At 41.1% G+C, this 24,421-nt stretch overlaps 1 protein-coding gene across 2 annotated transcripts in view; it reads right to left on the minus strand.

The window, feature by feature from the left end:
• Positions 1–18,798, minus strand: part of GALE (UDP-galactose-4-epimerase) — a 30,365-nt gene extending 11,567 nt beyond the window's left edge. The window contains exons 1-3 of one of the 2 annotated variants that reach the window (XM_073615303.1): positions 18,646–18,798; positions 2,878–3,006; positions 576–694 (exon numbers count right to left, since the gene is read on the minus strand). In XM_073615303.1, the coding sequence (XP_073471404.1) occupies positions 576–694; positions 2,878–2,998 (240 nt within the window). In that variant the 5' untranslated portion in view covers positions 2,999–3,006; positions 18,646–18,798. Of the gene's footprint in view, positions 1–575; positions 695–2,877; positions 3,007–18,616 lie in introns of both variants that reach the window. The other variant, XM_073615304.1, reaches the window with a different exon arrangement.
• Between the last annotated feature and the right edge of the window lie 5,623 nt (positions 18,799–24,421).

Raw genomic sequence — 24,421 nt, forward strand, 5'->3', positions numbered from 1 at the left:
GGTGCCTCAAGACTGAAAATAATTTTCAAGGGCGTCCCAACTGGAAAAAGGTTGAGAAAACACCGATATAAAAGTGCTGCGCAAACTGTTGATGCTAAGTAAGTCCTGTATTTCAAGGTAATCCCAAAGAAATGCTCACATTTAAAAAAAAAAAAAAAACACACCACACACACCTATTTATAGAAACTAAAGTGGGGTACACGCTATAAGAAAAATCAGGTGAATGATTGTCTGATTTTCCTCGTTGTTTCACAGTAATTTTGGAAACCGATGAGCGAAAATTCGGAAATCAGGTGTCGAAAGTTGCGTACACACTATATCAAAATTCTTTGGCTGAAAATGTTCGCCCCATTTTCTCATAGTGTGTACAAGCGTTAACAGAATCTAGCACATCTGCACTTATAGTAGCAAATAAGCATCTAACTTCAGCTTGCTTAGTTAGGCTTTGAAAATGCTAGAAGCGGTTTGCCGTGCACAACTGCTCCAGTAAATTATCATCACAGTGCTTTACATACTACATGTACCTCCAGTAAGGGTTTTGATCTACCGTAAACACTGATGAATAAAAAATGTACCTTGTCAAACAAACTGTTCAGGGCAGCCCGGTCTAGCATATCCACCTCTTCAAACTCAATCTTCTTGTTGCCTACAATTTCTTGCACTCTTTGCAGACTTTCAGGAAGACCATTGACCCCTTGCAGGAATTAAGAGAGAGAGTGATTATTCCAGATAGTCATTTATTACAGCCTGGATAAAACTTCCAAGCTAGCTTCAATAGCAAATGAAAAACTGTAATACACATTGGAAAGACAAACAGAATACGTCTACACAGTAGACATCAATAAGATTGATGAAAAACATACATACATATCTAGGATAAGGTTCAGCTTACCTTAAAAAAATAAAATAAATAATAAAAATTATATGTATTGTCATGCATCCCAAAGATGCTCTATAGGGTTGACTTCTGGACTCTGTGCAAGCCAGTCAAAGTTCCCCCACCCTAAACTCTCTCATCCATGTCTTTGTGCACCAGTGCACAAAGCAAGGTCCACAGTCATGTTGTAACAGGAAGGTGCCATCCCCAAACTGTTCCCACAAAGTTGGGAGCATAAAATTGTCCAAAATGTCTTGATATGCTGACGCCTTAAGGGTTTCCTTCACTGGAACTAAGGGGCCAAGCCCAACCCCTGAAAAACAATCCATACCATAATCCCCCCCCCCCTCCACCAAATGATTAGGACCCATGCACAAACAAGGTCCATAAAGACATGGATGAGCGAATTTGGGGTGGAGGAACTTGACTGGCCTGCACAGAGTCCTGACCTCAACCTGACAGAACACGTTTGGGATGAATTCGAGCAGAGACTGCGAGCCAGGTCTTTTCGTCCACATCAGTTCCTGACCTCACAAATGCGCATCTGGAAGAATGGTCAAACATTCCGATAGACATGCTCCTAAACCTTGTGGACAGAAGAGTTGAAGCTGTTATAGCTGCAAAGGGTTGGCCAACTCAATATTGAAGGGTTCATGTGAAGGTAGGTGTCCAAATACTTTTGAATAATAATATATATATTTTTTTTTTATTTTAAGTAATGGGTTTTTGTAGTTTTTTTTATTTACATCAAATAAAAGGGAAGAAGAGCTAAAATGCCAGAACGGTTGTCCACCAAAACTACCTCACATATCACAAATTCACAGTGCCCTCCTTAATCTAAATAAAAAGGTTAGGCATACGCCTGTTAAATCTATTATCCCCAATTACAATGGCTCTGCTGCCAGCCACTTTTACACTGCTATATCCACTTACAGTATTGTAATTATTAGAAAAAAAACCTCCAGTTCCTGCTCTTTCGCTACAGGAAATTTAGGCCTAGCCTTGCCCATTAAAAAAGGTCTTGCTGCTTGTCAATTGTACGCCACTGTATTAACCATTGTCTCTTAATTCTTGTAGTAAAAACCTGCCTATACTCTGTCTTGAACACATTTGGCCTAATATTGAAAAAACTACCCTGCTACCGGTTGATTTTTCACTGCTGTATCCTCTGCACCATCTTCGTTCTTGTAGTAAAGCCCTAGCCTGTGTTACTTATTAGCTCTAGTAAATTTAGGCCTAGCTTTGCAATTTAAAAATTGTTCTGCTGCTGTCAACCTTTACACTATGGTGTTATCTTCGGTCTTAATTCATATAGTAAAACACTAGCCCCTCTTTACTGTTCTCTAGTACATTTGTGCCAGTTCTTGCTCATTAAAAATGTCCTGCTGCTGGCAAATTTTACACTGCTGTATCATCTGCAGTCTCCTAATTTTTACTGAGTGCATAACAGAAGTTAGCCAGTGGCAGGATGGTTTTACATCAGTGAGGACAGGTTGAGCCACTGCAAACTACTAGCCAATTTTTATCCTCCAGTGAAAAAAGTCTTCAACATTTTGATAAAAAAGGAATCAGTTCGGGATGCTGCTGTATGTAACCCAAGCTAAATAGTACTAGAAAATAAACAAACATTCTACAGCTAAATATGCACTGCAAGTGTATGCTGTTGCTGAGACTGCCTGCAAAAATTTTACTGTTGTGTATTTGCAGTTTTACCCTTCAAAGCCACATGACAGACCCTCTCTGCCTTTTTTGCCCTCAAAAAAGTCCAGAATTTAACAAGGTTTATCCTTATAGACTTCAATAGGATTTGCCTTTAAGGTCAGGTTCACTGAATTTTGAACAAGATTTGTTGGAACACTTGGCAAATTGATCCCAGGCAGGATCTACTGGGCCACCCTTGGAAAATCTCACGATTGAAAATTACATATATTATGCAAAAATAAAACATTAAATTAAAAAAAAAAATAAATAAATAAATAGTTTGCTATGGTCTGGCTTACCTCGAATAGCATTGTGGAAATTATCAAGGACTACTGGTTCATATCCAGCTTCAAGCAGTTCCAGGACACAGTGACTACCAATATAACCAGCACCTCCAGTCACCAACACCTTCCCAGCCATTGTACTACCTATTTAGAAAACACAAGAGAAAAATGTTTTATAAAAAAGGGAGAAACTCACTGAATAGATTAACTGGCTCAAGATGCAGCAGAACCTTAATTAAAAACATGAATCTAGCCGTTGACTCCTGCACAGCCAATAAAAAGCACAAAGAAGTAGTGTTCCTTGAAGAAACTTTTACAGAGATGGTTGACCAAATGAAAATCATGCCACATGGAGGATTAAAAAAAAAAACTTGGCTTACTGAAACAGCACGTACACCCTGGCTAAGTTACTTCTGAAATGAATCACCTACTGTATTGCATTACATCCAGCTATTAAACCAGTGCTTCCAGAATATCAATTATAAATAAAAGATAATTAAAGATTCATTAAGAGAACCTATCTGATTGAACAGCAAAAGAGCCAATATGGAGGGGTGCAATCCTCATTTATAAGTACTCTTAAGATAATGATTTGGGGGGGGGGGGGGGGGGGCATATCCCTTCTTTGCTGGAAGGAACAATGCAATGCTAAATTAATGGTATTACAATATGTTTAAAAAAAAAGCACAACCAAAAACATGGATATTAGCAATTTGATTGTAGAGCTAAAGAATCAACTATGTAGTGCAAGGGCCTGCCTGCATTAAATGGCTTGTTTAGGTGTGTCCTCTTATTACAAAGCTTTGATCAATCTAAAAAGGTGATTGTACAATCAGGTTGTATAGAGCATGGCCACCTACAAACACCTTGCCAGCATTAGCCCAGATGAGGAAACAGGCAGCACAGTGGTGTTCAAATCCCGACCACGACACTATCTGCCTGGAGTTTGCATGTTCTCCCTGTGCCTGCGTGGGTTTCCTCCGGGTACTCCGGTTTCTTCCCACACTCCATGCTGGTAGGTTAATTCAATCCTGTCGAAAAAAAAAATTGGCTAAAACATGTGTGTGTGTGTTTGTAAGCATGTCGGAACCCCATGGGGTAAAGGACCGCGCTATACCGCAGATGGACACCAGTGGCAAAAAGCGCCCTGAGGCGATTCAGTTCACATAGGTAGCGCTATACAAGTCACTCATTCATTCATGATATACGGGTTATACTGGTAGAAGACTAACATCATTAACAAATATAACCATGGTATGGTTGTGAATGTGTGGTACGCAATTTTTTTTCTCTCTTTTTTTTTTTTTTTTAAATTAAAAAAGGGGGAATTTTAACCACTTACCGACCGCCGCGCGATGTACGTCCAAACTTTGGCGGCAGATATCGTTGTTATGGCAGCAGCTAGCTGCCATAACCCCGGTATCCTTGTTTGCGTGCGGCGGCCGGCTTTCAGATTAAAGTGGTCCCTGCGGCGGATTCGCCGCGAGATCACTTTTAATCGGTGGCGGGAGAGGGGCCTCCCGCCACGATCCGGTGCCCTCCGCCGCTACCGACGATCGCATCCATCTCCATCCTGTGTCTTGAGACGATTGAGGCTAAGATGGCGCCCACTCGTCTCCATGACACTGCTGGGCAGAAGCGACGTCAAAACGTCATTTCTGTCCACGCCTCTTAAAGGCACATTTTTTTCAAATGTCATTTTTTTTTTTATTGCATTTTAGTGTAAATATGAGATATGAGATCTGGGGTCAAAAAGACCTCAGATCTCATATTTAAGAGGTCCTGTCATGCTTTTTTCTATTACAAGGGATGTTTACATTCCTTGTAATAGGAATAAAAGTGACACCATTTTTTTTTAAACAGTGTAAAAAAATAAATAAAATATTGTAAAATAAATAAAAATGTAAAAAAAATTTTAAACCCCCCCGTCCCGACAAGTTCGCGCGCAGAAGCGAATGCATACGCGAGTAGCACCCGCATATGAAAATGGTGGTCAAACCACATATGTGAGGTATCGCAGTGACCGGTAGAGTGAGAGCCATAATTCTAGCCCTGGACCTCCTCTGTACTGCAAAATATGCAACCTGTAGAATTTTTTAAACGTCGCCTATGGAGATTTTTGAGGGTAAAAGTTTGACGCCATTCGACGAGCGGGCACATCTTTCAAGCGTGACATGTTGGGTATCAATTTACTTGGCGTAACATTATATTTCACAATATAAAAAAAAAAAAAAAAAAAAAAAATTGGGCTAACTTTATTGTGGTCTTATTTTTTTATTCAAAAAAGTGAATTTTTTCCAAAAAAAGTGCGCTTTTAGGACCGCTGTGCAAAAAAAAGTATTGCAACGACCGCCATTTTATTCTCTAGGGTGTTAGAAGAAAAACCATATATAATAATGTTTGGGGGTTCTAAGTAATTTTCTAGCAAAAAAAACTGTTTTAAACATGTAAACACCTAAAATCCAAAACAAGGCTGGTCCTTAAGTGGTTAAATAAATATAATTTAGTGTTTGGAGAATGGTAAATGAAAGGGTAGTGTCTGAATATAGGTACAGTGGATTTACAGTGCCTCCAGCCATTTACGGGAAAAAAAAAAAATTATGAATTTTGTTCAGACAAATCAGTAAACCACAACAATTTTCTGAGTTTGTTAATCTATGAGGAATTCTTATATCTCCCAATTAAATTAATAAGTAAATAGTTTAATATACAAGTATAATTATACAACTTCATACAAAACCGGAATTTCTGGTAAATAATATTTCATACACATAATTAAAGACATCAAATAAAACATTTTTTCTTAATATTTGAAAAATAACCCCGGGGCAGCCCCAACCAACTATGTAAAAGGGCGTAGTTAAACCGTGTCTTAAACTAAAAAAAAAAAAAAAATAATCTCTTGTTGCTGGTAAGACAATTTTCTAACTTTCTCCGGCTGGAAGAAAAGGCGGAAAATATATCTTGAGGAGCCAACAGATAGATATTAATTTAAAAGAAGTCCTAACTTAAAAAAAAAAAAAGACTATCAAATTGGAGTGGACAATTGACAATTTCCCTGGGACCACAATAGCCAATTTAGTTCCAATACACGTTTATACTTTATTTCACCCAGCATAGACAAATAATGTGGGAAAATTATTAAATACTAAACTACCCTAAACGCTGTATTTGATATGGTTAAAATATAAACGGCAACAGGCAATCCCTAAAATTTTTGGAGGAAAAAGTTGATTAATATTTGTATTGTCAGTATCTCACCACTGTTTAAAAAGGGGGAAGATGTCCAAAGGTCTACCAATATATTGAATTGTCCTAGCAGCATAGTCCAACTATCACCAAGCTTCGTGTTCGTCCAGAAAGTGTATTAGCCTGTGGGTGCGTGTGGTCTCCCTCGAATCATGTGCGTTTCTGCTTTTATGGGGTGCAATCCTATTGTTGAATTGTTACCCCCATATTAGGGACCAACCAATCAATAGATGGTAAACATGGGGTGGAGGGGTAACTGTCCTAATTCTCACCCGCCCATTTGTGAACACGGTAAATGTGTAATCAGAATAATGGTGTCTAGTACTATTATGAAATGTATTTTAATATGGTTCATATTCCTGTAATATGGCGATTGCTTGCCTTTATGACCTTTTTATTCGCTGTCCTAATCTCGGGCACTGGCTATAAGAAATTTAGACCCAATCAAATATACTGAGATTGTCAGAGATTTATGGGATCAAACACAACCTTTCAACAATACTGGTGTCAAGTCCTTGTATAATATGTGGATGACTCCAGTATTATTGATCTTTTTGTATATCCAAGATAATACATATATTCTTGGTTCTGTTTCGACTGACTGTTTTGGTATATAATTTACTGTCTTCTGTGCTTTTGTTCTATACGTCAGCTGTGTCAACACTAGGTTGTTATTGGTGGTGCAACCTTGTTCTTGAAAGGATGGGGAGATTTACATGGGTCTTCCTTGATATCTTCTAGATTGTAAGCTCTAACGAGCAGGGCCCTCTGATCCCTCCTGTATTAATTTGTATTGCAAGTGTACTGTCTGCCCCATGTTGTAAAGCGCTGCGCAAACTGTTGGCGCTATATAAATCCTGAAGAATAATAATAATAATAATAATAATAATAATAATAATAATAATAAATAACCTGATCTCAAAACACCAGGTCACAGCATTGTCCGTTGGGGTTGTGTAAAGTGGCACCATTGTTCAGGTCTCTTCTATATACACATAAGAGCTTACATTACAATTTCCACCTTCCACTTGAGAGCATAAATTCAATCAACCTTTCCTCTGGTCTGGGATCTCCTTGACTGTGTAGATTGTATGAATTATAAAAATTGTTATGTGTCTACGCCATGACAGTATAGACCCACCCACTCAATAGACAATTTGTATAATCCATACTGAAACATTATCTCAAAGTTCACAGGGTGGAGCAGGTGCTACTGATGATTAAATGTATTTCCCGAAGATCCCACTTATTTCCTGCACGTTAATGGTGTTCAGCAATGAAGAGTCAGCCAACCATTCCTATACGAACAGTTTTTAGCACAATTTTGTGAATCTTTCAGTTGTCTGTTACGATCACATTTATGCATTACATAGCTCAATTAGACAGTATGTTAATTATATAGCAGAATTTTGTGGACAGTGTAAAAGCTCATAGTAAGAAAAAAAAAAAAAAAACAGAAGTTCTGCTTGTAGGAACCACTTAGTTATTTGCTCTAATTTTTAGCCCTCAGTAGCAAAATATAAAATAGCTAAGCTTTGAACGGCAATATACATACCAGTATATTTCTCCCAAATACCAATCCCTGTATAAAATAAACTGGTCAGCATCAACCATGCTTTACAAATGGGGCAGCACAGTGGCTAAGTGGTTAGCACTTCCTCCTAGCAACACTAGGGTCACCGGTGATGTGGAAATATTGAAATTCATATTTATAAATCAAGGAACTTCAAGGGAACCATTGTGAGGACTCTATTTGTTCCCGAAAGGAGGAATGTAAGAAATTACCATGTCAAATATATATATTTTATGGTATTATGAGATATGGGCCTGGTTTGTGCTTACAAGAGTACAGAAGCATCTGCTGGGGCCTTCAATATTCAAGTGATATGCATTGCACTACAGGTTATCCTTTTGTTATTAGGGTTAATGGCCAGACAGTGTGTCTTCATTTGGTTATAGGTCCTTGACATGCTAATGTGGGAACTGGTTACACTAGGGTCAAGGATGGGGGCAGACTTAGCAACCATAAACATGCGGAAGACTTTGCGTCATCAAAGAACCTAATTCTTGTGTGAGAAGCATGGTAGCCCAGTAGGATTGAATTTCAGCCAGTCAGGATTCACTGCCACTTCTGAACCAAGGAAAGTATTCCAAGGGGGGGGCGACTGGTGGGGATGGGTAGAGAGGGAACATAAAATCAAAGCTCCCATTGATGCTCTCTCTCTGTGTGGCTCACTGCAAGCATGATAAAGTAAGGTCTGTGTATTGTAATGCCATTACTGTATGTTGTTTTATGTAACTTCTTCTGTCCGGTAATAGGCCTTAAAGTGAAAATCCAGTCAAAGATGAACATTTATTCTATTAGTTATATGTAAAATATCTTTATCTTTGACATTATTCATTTTCTGTATAGCCGACTGCCAAGCTTAGAAAGTCTAATCAAAGCCAGACAATCAGCTTCTTCCTGTTCTTCAGGGACAACCTCACTTCCTTATTTCTGAATTCTGCATGCTGCCTCTCAGTTCCTGAAAACATTGTCCTTCTCTTCTACATAGGCATGACTACTGTTCATTCTAACCGTCCCCGCTTTGCCCAGCCCCACCCCTATCCTTTTTAGACAGACATGCCTAGACCTGCCCAGCCCCACCTCCATCCCTTCTTAGATCTCCTCTTGTCTTCATAGCCTCATTTTGGATAGCAGTTTCTCCTGAGAGAGGGCAAGAGGGGGAGAGGAGGGGGCAGGCTTTGGAAGCATGTTCTGTTTGTTAGATAACAATGCAACATGCTGCAGATTTTCTACAGTGTACAACCACATAGTTGTTTCTGCATGGTGTGGCACTGTGATGGCACAGTGTGCATGGTGTGGCACACGCCCAGCTGAGGGAGCATGTGAGTAATGAGTTTAAGGCTCCGTTTCCACTAGTGCGACTTTGGACACAGCCCATTGATTTCAAAGGCAAACGTTGCCATCTATGCGCCTTTCAAAGTTGCACTCTAAATCGCACAGCTTTGGAGTCGCACTAGTGGAATTGTAGCCTAAGGCTAGAGTGCGACTTTGATGCGACTTAGTGCAGCTTTGATCCAACTTTACACTCTCTGGATCAAAGTCGCATCAAAGCATTGCAGGTACCTTTTCAAAGTCGCTGATTTTCAAAGTCGCATAGATGGGAACGGGTACCATTAAAATCAATGGGCTGTGACTTGTCATGCGACTGTGTTCAAAGTCGCATGACAAGTTGTACTATTGGAAACGGAGCCTTAGTGTGGTTGCCTATACTATGATCATTGTAGAATGTGAGCTGAGACCCCAGAGTGCTTCCAGCCCCCCCGTCCAGCTACCTTTTTCTGTGCACAGCTATACTGTATGTGTGCACTGCACCTCCCCCCGGGGTCCTGTGTGGATGGGTCTTTTTATTTATTCATTTTCTCGTGAATTAGGATGTACAATGCATCCTCATTGAGGAGAGAACACTGGACGGGAACCTATGATTGGCTCCTCCCAGGAACAGTGTTCCTTCCAGGAAGTGATGTCACTAGCTTTCAGGAACCACCCCCACTGGCTGATTTTAGTCTCAGAAGGAAGTAGAATTCAAGTCATGTGACGGAACTGAATGCTGCAAAATAAAAAGGTAGAAACTGGGATTTTTTTTTATTTTGAGACAAAAGGCTGAGCTTCGCTCACATTAATGATTGCAGGGTGAGAATTTAAGTGTTAAGCCCCGTACACACGATCGGACTTTCCGCCAACAAAACCTTGGAATTTTGTCTGAAGGGAGTTGGCTCAAATTTGTCTTGCATACACATGGTCACACAAATGTTGGCCAACAATTACAAACATAGTGATGTACTAGACATACTACATGTTTTTTCAGCTCTTTTGCGCCACCTTCTGGCCTCCTGCTAATTTTATTTTAGTAGAAGTTTGGCGAGTGTTGATTCGCACTTTTCATTTTGTGCTTTTCAGTTCATTTCTGAACGGCCATTCGTCAACCAGACATGTTGCGGAATCGGAGGAGATAACGTGTTATTTGACATTTTTTTGGTTGAATGATTTGATATATTTTCTATATTTTTGGATGCATAGAAAGCACTTTTTGGTTAAGTTCTATTGGCAGATAGCATGTCTAATTTTTTTTTTTATTTTTTAATGCACAATAAAAAAAAAAAAAAATAAATAAATAGTGTAGACTACTTGGCTATGTGTTTTACTTCAAATTGCTTGCGAGTAGGCAGTTACATTTAAAAAAAAAAAAAAAAAAAAAAAAAAAATACAATGTAAAATTGACAAGGAACACCAATATCGTATCTTTGATCTTAAAAACTACAGGATAATGGTGTTTGACCAAATAAAAAAAAAAAAAAAAAAAATTATATTCTTGATATCACTAGAAAAAAAAAAAAAAAAAAAAAGCCTTTGAATATTTGTTTGCAATAACTCCATCAGTATCACCAGCAAAGCAGCTTCATTATTATCCCATTAAAGAAGAGAATTGTGCGCTGCATTTGGAGATTTCATAATTTGCCACGTCAAGAATGTTAATTCACCATTACAAACGCTAGTTTATAAGACCGACCGCTTCTGCTTCCGAGCATGCGTGTTTGTACTTTGGACTTTTGTACACACGATCGGAAAATCCGACAAACATTTGTTGGTGGAGAATTTGAAAACATGCTAGCCAACATTTGTTGGCGGAAAGTCCGACAATTGTACACACGGTCGGATTGTCTGCCAACAGCCTGACATCAAACATTTCCCATCAGAAAGTCCGATCATGTGTACGGGGCTTTAGGGTGGGCTTCCACTTTAATATACTAATAGCATTTATATATCCATTGTAACAATATTCCTTTTTGTATTAGTACTTTGTATATCATTGGTAACATCTTTGTTTTTAAGGTTTTACCAGGCCACATTATATTTGGTTATAAATGATTATTCTAACGTTTCTTTTCTGTATAAATAAATGAGATCTTTGTATTTTAGCACGGTTATCATCTCCTTATTGTTTTCATTGGTTATACCTGCAATGCACTGGCTAGACTCTATAGACACAAGGTTGATCACACTTTTGGTATATATCGAAACAAATAAGTGAGCTAGGTTAAACAATCGCCATGACACCGGTTCAAATCCCAACCATGACACTACCTGCCTGGAGTTTGCTTGTCCTTCCTGTGCCTGTATAGGTTTCCTCCGGGTACTCCGGTTTCCTCCCACTCTCCAAAGACAAGCTGGAAGGTTAATTGGCTCCTGTCTAACTTGACCCTAGTATGTGTATATATTAACGTGAGTTAGGGAGCTTAGATTGTAATCTCCTTGAGGGTAGGGAATGATGTGAATGTACAATATATATGTGTAGCGCTGCATAAACTGATGGCGCTATATAACTACCTATAATAAATAAGATGAACAGATGGATTTCTTATCTTACACTACGCAAAGGTCCTAGGTAATTATAGGAGTTCACCATCATATGATTGTCTTATAACCCAAATGGAATGCAACACACCCAACAAATGACCTGGAGAAGATTTATTTTTAATACGGCATCCTTGTGTTAACACCATCAGCCCTCATGCATACAGTCGTTGAGGCCATACAACGTAAATTGCAGGCATGGCTTGGGTGCATCCAGGGATATACATGTGCCTGCAAATTTAAGCAAGTATGGCGTACGCCCATGTACAGCCATGTCTCTTGGGTGAAGAAATGTAACTTGTATGGACTCGTGACCGTGTGTATGAAGCCTTAGCAAGCATTTAACAACTTTTAGGCTGGGTTCATATATATTATATATATATATATATATATATATATATATATATATATATATATATATATATATATATATATATATGTGAATTGGATGTGAGTTTCCCGCATCCAATTCGCATGACAGGAGACTGTCACCAGCTCTCAAACGAGCCGGTTCACACAGGTCCGGGGTGGCCGCAGTCCACATTTGGAAAGGGTCCTGTGTGTCTTCTGGTCCCATTCAGGTCAAAAGTCGGACCCGATTTGCACCTGAATTGGTGAACAGGGACGCACCGGACCCCCCTGCTGTGAGCCGTGACCACAGCATGTGTAAACGGAGCTTTAAGTAGCTGTGAAACTGCAAATTTCTTAGTGTCGTTAAACCCACGTGTGCATGATTTAATGAATAATCGACTGTATAGTACACGGCATCATTAAAATCAGGGCATGTCCATTGATGAATTAGATGGCTTGTAAATACCTTTTTTTGGGTGTTTTTAAGATAGTCACATGATTACTCTCCATATCTTCAGTAAGTCCATGTGCAACATGTGGGAGGAACCCTGTTGGTCACATGAGTGACTCAAAACTAAATGCAAATACCAATATTTAAAGGGCAAGTTCACCTTTACAGAAAAATCTGTAAGGTGAACTTACACAGGACCCCCTCCTCACCCCCCCCCCCCCGCTGACCTGCAGCGCAGCGATCTCCCGTTCTGAGCCCTGCTATCGCCGCCTCACCAGATCAGAGTTTAGACCCCCCTAGGCATGTTTCGGAGCATTCTAATTGGTCGGCGCTAAGCAATCATATCCTGTCAGCGGGGAAGAAGTAGAGAGAATGCCGAGGGGATTTCTAAGTCCCGATCCGGTGAGGCGGTGATAGCAGGGCTCAGAACGGGAGATCCCCGTGCTGCAAGTCAGTGGGACTGGGGGGGGGTGAGGAGGGGGTCCTGTGTAAGTTCACCTTACACATTTTTCTGTAAAGGTGAACTTACACTTTAAAATGGAAACATATGAAGGCAATGCTTACTTTCCATTTATGCACATGGACAATCAATTGTCACGTAAAAAAAAACAAAAAAAAAAAAAAAAAAAAAAAAAAAAAACACACACCTGTTCTTCTCAGCCGCCCCACATAACACTCCATCCACATGCAGGAGAGGCTCAGATTTTGAGCAACAGGACAGTGGAGAATTTCCTCCTTGCCCTGCGGTTTATCATTGCATGCGAATGTGTGGACACAGCTTGCTTTTTATGGGTTTGTTTCATATAATGTTATATACAGTGGGGAAAATAATTTGATCCCCTGCACATTTACAAAGAAATTAAGGGTCTATAATTTTTATAAAGGGCCTCCATTTGTATTTCTGTGTGCAATATGCGCGGTCATTTCCCAATTTTTACTATCATTTTTATCATAGATGTAATTTAAATGAGACAGAAAATCAACCAAAAATCCAGAAAAACAAAACAAAAACACCACATGATACAAATGTTATAAATGGAGTTGCAGTTTAGTGAGTAAAATAAGTATTTGGTCCCCTACCAACCAACAATAATTCTGGCTCCCACAGACTGGCTACAGTATGTGCTCATGTGGTACACAGATTGGTCCTGTCAATTTAGGAAGATGCTCCCAAACGGCGACTTGTTATGTGTATAAGGCTTCATGCACACGAGACGCCGGTGCAAACTCTGCTGAACACATGTTTTTAAAAGCTGAAACCGGCATTTAGAAACGCCCGTTTTGCATGCCGCATTTAGCCGTGTTTTAGTCTAAAAGCATCTGCAGAGTAGAGAATGACATTTTGCGACCCAAATTTGGGGCCCCATATCTCGAGGCCACTTGGTGCTAGGAACCCCAAATTTGGATATGTTGTAGTGCTAGTTCCACTGTGTTAGCACACCAAATTTGGGGTTCCTAGCACCAACACAGTGGAACACTACAACATATCCAAATTTGGGGTTCCTAGCACCAAGATTTGGATATGTTATAGTGTTAGTCCAACTGTGTTAGCACACTAAATTTGGGGTTCCTGTCCAACTGCCTCTGAACACGAGTTTAACAGCGTCTCGTGTGCATGAGGCCTAAAAGACACCTGTCCACAGAATCTTTCTTCCATTCAAACCTTACCATCAAGGGCAAGACCAAAGAGCTGTCAAAGGATGCCAGGGACAAGATTGTAGACCTGCACAAGGCTGGAAGGGGCTAGAAGACCATCAGCAAGAAGCTTGGTGAGAAGGAGACAACTGTTGGAGCGATTATTCGCAAAAGAAAGAAATACAATATAACCATCAATCACCCTTGGTCTGGAGCTCCATTCAAGATTTCGCCTCATGTGAGAAGGATAATCATGAGAAAAGTGAGGGATCAGCCAGAACTACACTAGAGGAGCTTGCAAATGATCTCAAAGCAGTTGGGACCACAGTCACCAAAGTAACCATTGATAACACAATACACTGCAATGGATTGAAATCCTGCAGTGCCCGCAAGGTCTCCATCCTGAAGAAGGCACATGTACAGGCCCATCTGAAGTTTGCCAATGAAGAAGAGGACAAAAAAAAAAAAAAAAGTGAAGGATTTAAGATACACTCACAAAGGTGTGATAAAAATAGGCATGTACTGTGTTATCATCCGCTCTGAATTCAGGGTGCAGGGAGACGTCCAATCCAGTTGTACTAGACGTGTGTCCGCGATCCTAACAATCCTCCGGCCACAAAGTGGGTACACAATGCTTCCGTGGTGTGGGCTGTGATCAGCAGCGTACACAGGCAGACGTCACTTCCGGGTCCGGTCAGCGGGCGGTGCTTCGCGTTTGAGGCATGCGTGTCCCTTCCTGTTTGTGTGTCCTCTTCTGTATTTCAGAGTTTCTTTGCCTTCTAGACTACTGAACTGGTAGCCCTCCATGGACAGTTAATCATTAATTGATTTTACTCTTACCCCCCACACGGACTAATTTTTCCCCCTTAAATGAACTGATTGATCCACTCCCCCACGTCCCAGCCCAATCTGGTTTTATGTTTTTATGATATTGTTATATCCATAGTGCCCCGAATTACCCAATTGTATGTATGAAGTTTGCCAATGAACATCTAATTGATTCAGAGAAGGATTGGGAGAAAGTGCTGTGGTCAGATGAGACCAAAAATGAGCTCTTTGGCATTAACTCGACTCGCCATGTTTGGAGGAAGAAAAATGCTGACTATGACCCTAAGAACACCATCCCTATAGTCAAGCACGGAGGTGGAAACAATATGCTTTGGGGCTGCTTCTCTGCTAAAGGTACAGGCCAATTTTGCCGCATTGAGGGGCCAATGGTCAGGGCCACGTATTGTAAAATCTTGGATGAGAACCTTCTTCCCTCAGCCAGGACACTGAAGATGGGTTGTGGATGGGTCTTCCAGCATGACAATGACCCAAAACATACTGCCAAGGCAACAAAGAGTGGCTCAAGAAGAAGCACATTGAGGTCATGGAGTGGCCTAGCCAGTCTCCAGAATGTAATCCTATAGAAAATGTATGGAGGGAGCTGAAGCTTTGAGTTGCCAAGCGACAGCCAAAAAACCTTAAGGATTTAGAGAAGATCTGTAAAGAAGAGTGGACCAAAATCCCTCCTGAGATGTGTGTAAACCTGGTCACCAACTACAAGAAATGTCTGACCTCTGTACTTGCCAATAAGGGTTTCTCCATCAAGTACTAAGTTATGCTTTGCTTGGGGATCAAATACTTATTTTACTCACTGAACTGCAACTCAATTTATAACATTTGTATTATGTATTTTTTATGAATTTTTGGTTGATATTCTATTTATCTAAATTAAATTTATAGATCCTCAATTTCTTTGTAAGTGGGCAAACTTACAAAATCTGCAGGGGATCAAATAATTAATTTTCCCCACTGTACATATAGGGGGGAGATTTACTAAAACTGGTGCGTGCAACATTTTGGTGCAGCTTTGAATAGAAACCAATACGTTTCCAGGTTTTATTGTCAAAGCTTCCACCCCAACACTAAAATCTCTGCATCTACAGACATCCACGATCTAACACTAACCTATCTAGCCCTATAAAGAAGAAATCAATATACATACCTTTTCTGAAGACGGTCCAGTCTTCAGTGGCAGAAGCTCTGCAGAGGAGACAGCCAACATCGGCTGTAAAATGAATGGGAAGTGACGTCACTCAGACTTACTATGGGGCTTCTATTATCGGCTGCCTTCCATGCACCCACCTCCACAGCGAAGCCGCACCTGACGGCTCAGCGTAGGATCGGGTCAGTTTGGTTTCAGAAAAGGTATGTATACTGATTTCTTCTTTACAGGGCTAGATAAGTTAGTGTTAGATCGTGGATGTCTGTAGATGCAGGGATTTTAGTGTTGGGTGGACTTCTACTTTAAGGCCCCTTTCACACATACGGACCATTTGTCCATTTTTCATCCACTGGCAGATAAAAAAAAAAAAAAAAACAGACATCAGTGTATCTCTATGGAAAAATCGGATGTAAATGAACAATCATCCGTTTACATGCGCATCTGTCAACACCTGTTTTTTTTTTTTTTTTTTTTTAATGGATCAAAGCCCTATTTTTCTTTCGGACGAAAAACGGATGTAAAACTGACAAACGCTTCGTTTTTGCATTTGTAGTGGGGTAAAAAAAAAACAACAAAAAAAAAAAAAACACACAAACACACACAACACTGATGAGAAATGAATGAGCAGCTGATGAAAAACGTCATCCGTTTTGATGTGACGGAACTGATTAAATGAATGGTCTGCATGTGTGAAAGGGACCCAACTGAATAAGCTGAAGTTAGAAGCTCATTGGTTACAATGCACAGCTGCACCAGATTATCAGGGCTCCAGTAAATCAAACCCACTGATCTCTTTTTTGAGGTCTCGTTCACACCATATGTGCATGAAAACTGACATCAGTTTCACATCAGTTTTCATGCACATCAGTTGTGTGCCCTATTCACACCAATGTTAAGGTCATGTCAGTCCCCCGTCCCCCCCCATGCAGAAAAAAATCTGCACCTGATACCAGTGTTGTGGTGTGAACAGGGCACATAGCAAACAAATGTTTGTGGGGTTTTTTTTTTGTGGCCGTGCAGAAAAACTGACGTCTGCACTATGGTGTGAATGAGCCCTAAATAATCACATGTCCGCTGGAGCCCCACCCATTCCCATATACTGCAATGATACACAGCGGAGCAAGGAGCAAATGCTCTGCTGTCAATCAAGATCCCTGAGCCACCCTGAATCTGTCATGTAGGAGTGTCATGTGGTGAGGATCTCTGAAGGAAAGAGAACATTCACGGCTTTCCTCTGAAAGAATCCAGAGCATGCCCAGAACAAGTGACAACACACAAGTGGGCAAATCGTCCTCATTAGTGTTGCCACCATAGGTGTGCACCCCAAAGCTCAAACACACGTTTGTCCATGGACATTTAAGGGCAGAAAAAAACTGCCTGTAAATTTAAAGATAGTTTGGGAACACAAGGCTGGGGTGTACACATGCTGCCACTGTGATGCTTTGTTTTGTAACGGTGGCGGGAATTATAACCTCTTCCTTTCTGTGGGCACAGCGCCTGCTGAACATGACCCATTCAAGCAATTGGAGCTGCTCTGCAAGCACCCCACAACTGTGTGCAATGCAGGTGGTTGTATTATACTCATGCACAGTTCTAGGGGTTAAGGCAGGTGGTGTGGAGGTGATACAATGCCTCCTCACTGCCAGGGCAAATGCTCTCTTAAGAGCATTCTGAACGCAGATTGCTTTTCAAAGACCAAAGTACATGTGAACAAGTCCCTATAGCAGGGGTCTTCAAACTACGGCCCTCCAGTTGTTCAGGAACTACAATTCCCATCATGCCGAGTCATGTCTGAATGTCAGAGCTTTACAATGCCTCGTGAGACGTGTAGTTCTGCAACAGCTGGAGGGCCGTAGTTTGAGGATCCCTGCCCTATAGGGATGCTGGGGCTGGGCAGGAAGGGGTTAAAACAGAATCACCCTCTTGTGAACAAAAACCCCATCAGTTTATCCAACTAGCAGATTTTTAGCCATCCCCCAATAGTACTAAATGGGTGACTAGGGTGTGCCCAGGCACACCTGGTACACGCCTATGGTTGCCACTCTGAAAAGGGAACTGACTGGATCACAAGGTATTTACAGGAAAAAAAAAAACCCACACACACCCCTAAACAATCCATGTATGAAGTCAGGCATTACATAGCTTATGGTAGATCTAAAGGAGATTAAAAGGGTTGTAAAGGTTCAGGGTTTTTTGGGTGGACCTCCACTTTTAAAAGGTGAAAAGCCTTTGAGGGTTTACAACCCCTTTAATTGTAGGGTCAGTATAGTGTGCAGCATCCAATGTTAGGCACAACTCTAGAAGTTGTATCTTCACAGGTGTACCAAGCATCTGGATAAGATTGTCAGCTCTTTGTCTCAGTGATGTATATGACTCAGAGGGGGTTTAGCTAGGTGCTGCATTGTAACCCCAGGGGCCCATCTGTGTGCCCTGCTATGACACTTCTGGGTCCCTTCAGTACATTTATTAGAGAATAAATATTTCGGTGCAGCCTGATTGGTTCAGAATCGGTTCCCCTGTGTACTATAGGACTAATCAATGGAAGTTGCCTTCCACAGTAATCAGCTCCCCATACTCATTACAATTCAATCAGACATCCACTAACTATGGCTTGGATTATGATCACCCTGGGTACCAGGAGCACAATGTCCGCTCTTACCCTCCCCCGTGTGTGGATGGTCGGCTCACCTGGTGTCAGGTCTACAGATCAACCTCCAGTCTGTCACTCGCTGGACTCTGAAGGCTCAGTGCAGTCTCTTTAACTTCCCAGAGAGGCAGAGCGCGGATTGGCTGCTTTTAAGACAGTGGGCGGAGATATGCATATATTATGAATAAGAACAAAACGATCGTTCTCAGAGCGAGTCCTGGATATAAATCCCCGCCTACTCACCGATTACCACGCCTCCCATTCATTCCGCCCGTCTACGTGGAGGTTACACGTTCCTATGTATCGTCATCCTTCTGCGTCCTTCTATATCCTGATAGAGGATTGTACAGCGGAGGGACAGTCAGCTATCTGAGCCACGCCTTTCCTTGTCATGTGACCCAAAGCTCTGTACTACACTGTACACCAGAGGTGGTCTGCTCTTCACAATGGAGAGTACACATAATATATAGGGAATATATTGCTACAGTAGGTGACATGTGACAGGAGAATGACAAACATTGCAGGCATGTTACACAAGATGGTCAGATGCAATAGGCATGCAATAGTTGCTGGAGACAGTCATACACTATACAATCTGATTGTACATCCTCCTTTAGATTTATCATCAACTATGTAGTATAAGAATCTTCCTGATTAGAGACAATTGTTTACATTTGTCTTCATATAGTTTTGGTAATGCCAAATGAGATTGTACAATCAGATTGTATAGTGTATGACCAGCTTAGATCTACTTTCAACGGAGTTATCCATTTTCACTCTGGAAGATATACAGTGCCTTGAAAAAGTATTCATACCCCTTGAAATTTTCCACATTTTATCATGGCACAACCAAAAACGTAAATGTATTTTATTGGGATTTTATGTGATTGACCAACACAAAGTGGCACATAATTGTGAAGTGGAAGGAAAATGATACATGTTTTTTAAAATTGTTTACAAATAATTATATGAAAAGTGTGGTGTGCATTTGTATTCAGCCCCCCTGAGTCAATACTTTGTAGAACCACCTTTTCCTGCAATTACAGCTGCAAGTCTTTTTGGGGATGTCTCTACCAGCTTTGCACATCTAGAGAGTGACATTTTTCCCATTCTTCTTTGCAAAATAGCTCAAGCTCTGTCAGATTGGATGGTCTGTGAACAGCAATTTTCAAGTCTTACCACAGATTCTCAATTGGATTTAGGTCTGGACTTTGACTGGGCCATTCTAACACATAAATATGCTTTGATCTAAACCATTCCATTGTAGCTCTGGCTGTATGTTTAGGGTCATTGTCCTGCTGGAAGGTGAAACTCCTCCCCAGTCTCAAGTCTTTTGCAGACTCTAATGCCGTGTACACACGAGCGGACTTTTTGACCGGACTGGTCCGACGGACCGAGTCCGGCGGACAATTCGATCGTGTGTGGGCTTCATCGGACCTTCAGCTGACTTTTCCAGTCGAAAATCTGACAGACTTTAGATTTGAAATAGATTTGCTCTGTATTTGGCTCCATCCATCTTCCCATCAACTCTGACCAGCTTCCCTGTCCCTGCTGAAGAAAAGCATCCCCACAACATGAGGGCTGCCACCACCATGTTTCACGATGGGGATGTTGTGTTCAGGGTGATGTGCAGTTTTAGTTTTCCACCACACATAGCGTCTTGCTTTCAGGCCAAAAAGTTTCATTTGGTCTCATTTGACATCCATGTGTTTGCTGTGTCTCCTACATGGCTTCTCGCAAACCGCAAACGGGACTTCTTATGGCTTTTTTTCAACAATGGCTTTCTTCTTGCCACTCTTCCATAAAGGCCAGATTTGTGGCGTTCACGACTAAGCGTTGTCCTGTGGACAGATTCCCCCACCTGAGCTGTGGATCTCTGCAGATCCTCCAGAGTTACCATGGGCCTCTTGGCTGCTTCTCTGATTAATGCCCTCCCTGCCCAGCCTGTCAGTTTAGGTGGACGGCCATGTCTTGGTAGGTTTGCGGTTGTACCATACTCTTTCCATTTTCTGATGATGGATTGAACAGTGCTCCGTGAGATGTTCAAAGCTTGGGATATTTTTTTATAACCTAACCCTGCTTTAAACTTCTCCACAACTTTATTCCTGACCTGTCTGGTGTGTTCCTTGGTCTTCATGATGCTGTTTGTTCACTAAGGTTCTCTAACAAACCTCTGAGGGCTTCACAGAACAGCTGTATTTGTGTTGAGATTAAATTACACACAGGTGGGCTATTTACTAATTAGGTGACTTCTGAAGGCAATTGGTTCCACTAGATTTTAGTTAGACCCTTTCACACTTATGCAACTTTTCCGGCAACTTTGAACATCAGAGTCGCATGACAACTCATACCCTATGTTTCCCATTAATAATTATTCATATCTCTGCGTCTTCAAGCCGCACTGACTTCAAAGTAGAGCCTGTACTACTTTGGTCCGACTTTGATGCGAGTTGAGGTCCATAGATCTCAAGTTTACACATGCATTCCCTAAAATTGCAGCTGCAAAATCGCACAACTTTCGAGTCACAGCAGTGTGAAAGGGGCCTCAGGAGTATCAGAGTAAAGGGGGCTGAATACAAATGCAGGCCACACTTTTCAGATATTTATGTGTAAAAAATGTTGACAACCATTTATCATTTTTCTTCCATGTCACAATTATGTGCCACTTTGTGATGGTCTACCACATAAAATCCCAATAAAATACATTTACATTTTTGGTTGTAACATGACAAAATGTGGAAAATTTCAAGGGGTATGAATACTTGTCAAGGCACTGTACCCGCCTTCATGACCAGACCATTTTTTGCTATGTGGTGCTGCACTACTTTAACTGACAATTCCGCAGTCATGCAACTCTGTACCCAAACCAAATGTATATCTTTTTTTTTTACGCAAATAGAGCTCTCTTTTGGTGGTATTTGATCACCTCTGGATTTTTTATTATATAAAAGAAAAAAAATGTCAATTTTGAAAAAATATTTTTTACTTTTTGCTATAAAACTTATGCCATTTAAAAAAAAAAAAAAACTATTTTGGCCAAAATGTATTCTGATACTTGTCTGATAAAAAAAAATCCTGATAAGTGTATATTGATTAATTTGTGTGAAAGTTATAGCGTCTACAAATTATGGGATATATACTGGAATGTTTATTTGTTTTAATACAAGTAAGAGCTGCGATAACTGGACTGCGATAGTGTGGCGGAAATCTGACACTAACTGACACGGGGGGAACTAACTAACTGCCACTGACATCACCATTGACATCATTGCAGTGATCAGTGCTAATAATATGCACTATCACTGTACTAATGACATTGGGCAGGAAGGGGATAACATCTAGGGTGATCAAGGGGTTAAATATGTGCCTAATTAGTGTTTGTGTGTACTGTGTGCTGCTTTTGCTGGGGATCTAGTGGTTCTTATTCCTTGCTTAGCAGGGAATGCAAAAACCAACTAGATCCCCTGTCACTGAACACAGCTCTGTGCTGCTTACACTCACAGAGACTCCGAGTCGATCGCCGGGTGCCAGCGGTCAATCGTTGGCCCAGACCCGGTGATCGGCATGTGCTGTGACGAAGCACAGCAATGCCCTGCGGCTGTTGTACTTACAGCGCCCCATATGAGGATTTGCATCACATTTGCTATTGTTTCCAGCAAGGTCCAGTTTACTATTAGATCCCTGCCTAAAGAACATTTTTCCTTTACCACCCTGAGTATAATCCTAGGTTTTCAGACTATTGTCTGCAGAGGGGCATGAGGGTCCCACAGTAAGTGCCAATTTGCCACATGCAGGCTCCAGGCCACAGTTTGGGCACCAATCTATGTGCACAGTCCCTATGTGCAGCTCTCCCAGCACAGCCACAGCAGCAGGACACTGACACAGCCATAATCCTTCAGGCCATAGAACAAAGTAGGTCTTCCCTACTTGTTCGAATAGACCATCTTACAGAGGAATGCAATCTGATCAGAAATGATCTTGATAAAATCAGAGGCAGGCTGGAGGAGACTAAATCCCGCATCTCTGTCACGGAGGACACCACCTTGCAACATTCCAAAATCCTGTGGTCTCTTCAGCAAACTATCCGCATGCTGGTTGCAAAATCGGATAATGCAGAAAATAGAATGCGCCGCAATAATGTACGAGTTCTGGGCCTACCAGAAGGTGATCATCCTGCTGAATTTGCGGAGGCTTTCTTCCAAGAACTACTCGGTCTTACTGAAAACGCTCCAACCTATGTAGTGGAACGCGCCCACAGAGTACCAACTGGACGGCGTATCCCTGGTGCCCCAGCCAGGTCTTTTCTAGTTCGCTTCCTGAATTACAGAGACAGGGACAGGATGCTTAGTGAAGTACCCTGATCTACCCTATCAAGGTTCCATGGTGCACCCATTCCAGGATTTCTCAGCGGAGCTCCAAAAAAAGAGGAAATCTTTCACAGAAGTTCTTAAAAAGGTCTGGACCAACGGCATCCAATATAGTATGCTTTATCCTAGCTGCCTTCGTGTCCCCCATGAAGGCATAGTGAGATTCTTTGAAACACCTGAAGACACCGACAACTGCCTTCTCACGCTTCGTGAAATAGGTCGCCAAGCCTGAATTATACCCTGTATTTGGAGAGCATTGCCAAGTTTTCCTCTTTTGTTCATTCACCATAGGTATTACAGATCTGTTATCAGGGCCCATTTAGGTTGGAGGCCCAGCGGGAGTACCTATTGGGTTTCTGCTACTGTTTTGTCATCAGCCCTGAACTTATCAGCAGTTGCACATAACAAGAGGTTGGTGGTTTCTCTTAATCCAAGCTCTTTTCTCTCCTGTCCATCCTGCCTAAATATTATTTTTTTATTGGATCATTATTGGCAATCTGCCAGATGTTGGTCACATAATTATTTGTAGTTTTTATTATATTTTTGTAGTTTATTTATATATTTTGTATTAATAAAATTATATTTTAAACTATTTTGTTTCCCTGTGCTTACTTCAGTGGCAACGTCACATCCTTTAAAGTCCTCTTGTACTTATGGGAAAGTGTTCTTCTCCCATTCTTTTGTATAAGAGGTTGTTTATTTCTCTTAATTCAAGCTCTTTTTCCCCTCTCCATCCTGCCTAATTATCCTAAATATCAGTCCATAACAGGTCCAATTTTTTCTCAGATCCTATGGTGGGGGACTGAGAGACACGCTATGCTCCTTGTTTTGCGGAACCCACTAGTTTCTCTGAGTCAACTGAGTTTTTCCAATTTTTGACACCCCCCTTTTCAAGACTGCTACCTCATGAGGACACTTTGGACAGACATAGAGACACCCCTTCCTAGGGAACTTATGCTTTACAGGTTATCTTGAGCTGCAGATTTTGATGATGTTTTTGTGTCTAAACTGCTCAGCTGAGTTATGTTTGGATTAAGGCTCAGGGAGTTTTGGGCTAATTTTTTGTTCATTTTTTTTACCTGCTCACTTGCTCTACTGGTATTATTTGTAAATCTTCCAGCATTTGGTCAACTCGTATGTCATTATATGGGAGATGACTGTGCACTAGTTTCTGGTCCTGGGTTGCATTTTACTGTGTGCCCCATCTAATAATATTAATTTGAATTGAATTGGAGGTCCATTGGTGGTGGCAGGTATTTATTAACAAAAGCCCACAGTACTGCATGTAGCTCAAGAATCTGTACCAGATATCTGCATCCAGGTCTGTGAAAACATCTTGATTATCCTCAAGACTTTTGTGGACTGATGAGACAAAAATTGAACTTTTTGGAAGGTGTGCATCCCCTTACATCTGGCAAAAAATAACACAGCATTTTATAAAAAGAACATC

The sequence above is a fragment of the Aquarana catesbeiana genome, linkage group LG02 (assembly GCF_042186555.1).
Source record: "Aquarana catesbeiana isolate 2022-GZ linkage group LG02, ASM4218655v1, whole genome shotgun sequence".
In the NCBI taxonomy this organism is placed as follows: Eukaryota; Metazoa; Chordata; class Amphibia; order Anura; family Ranidae; genus Aquarana; species Aquarana catesbeiana.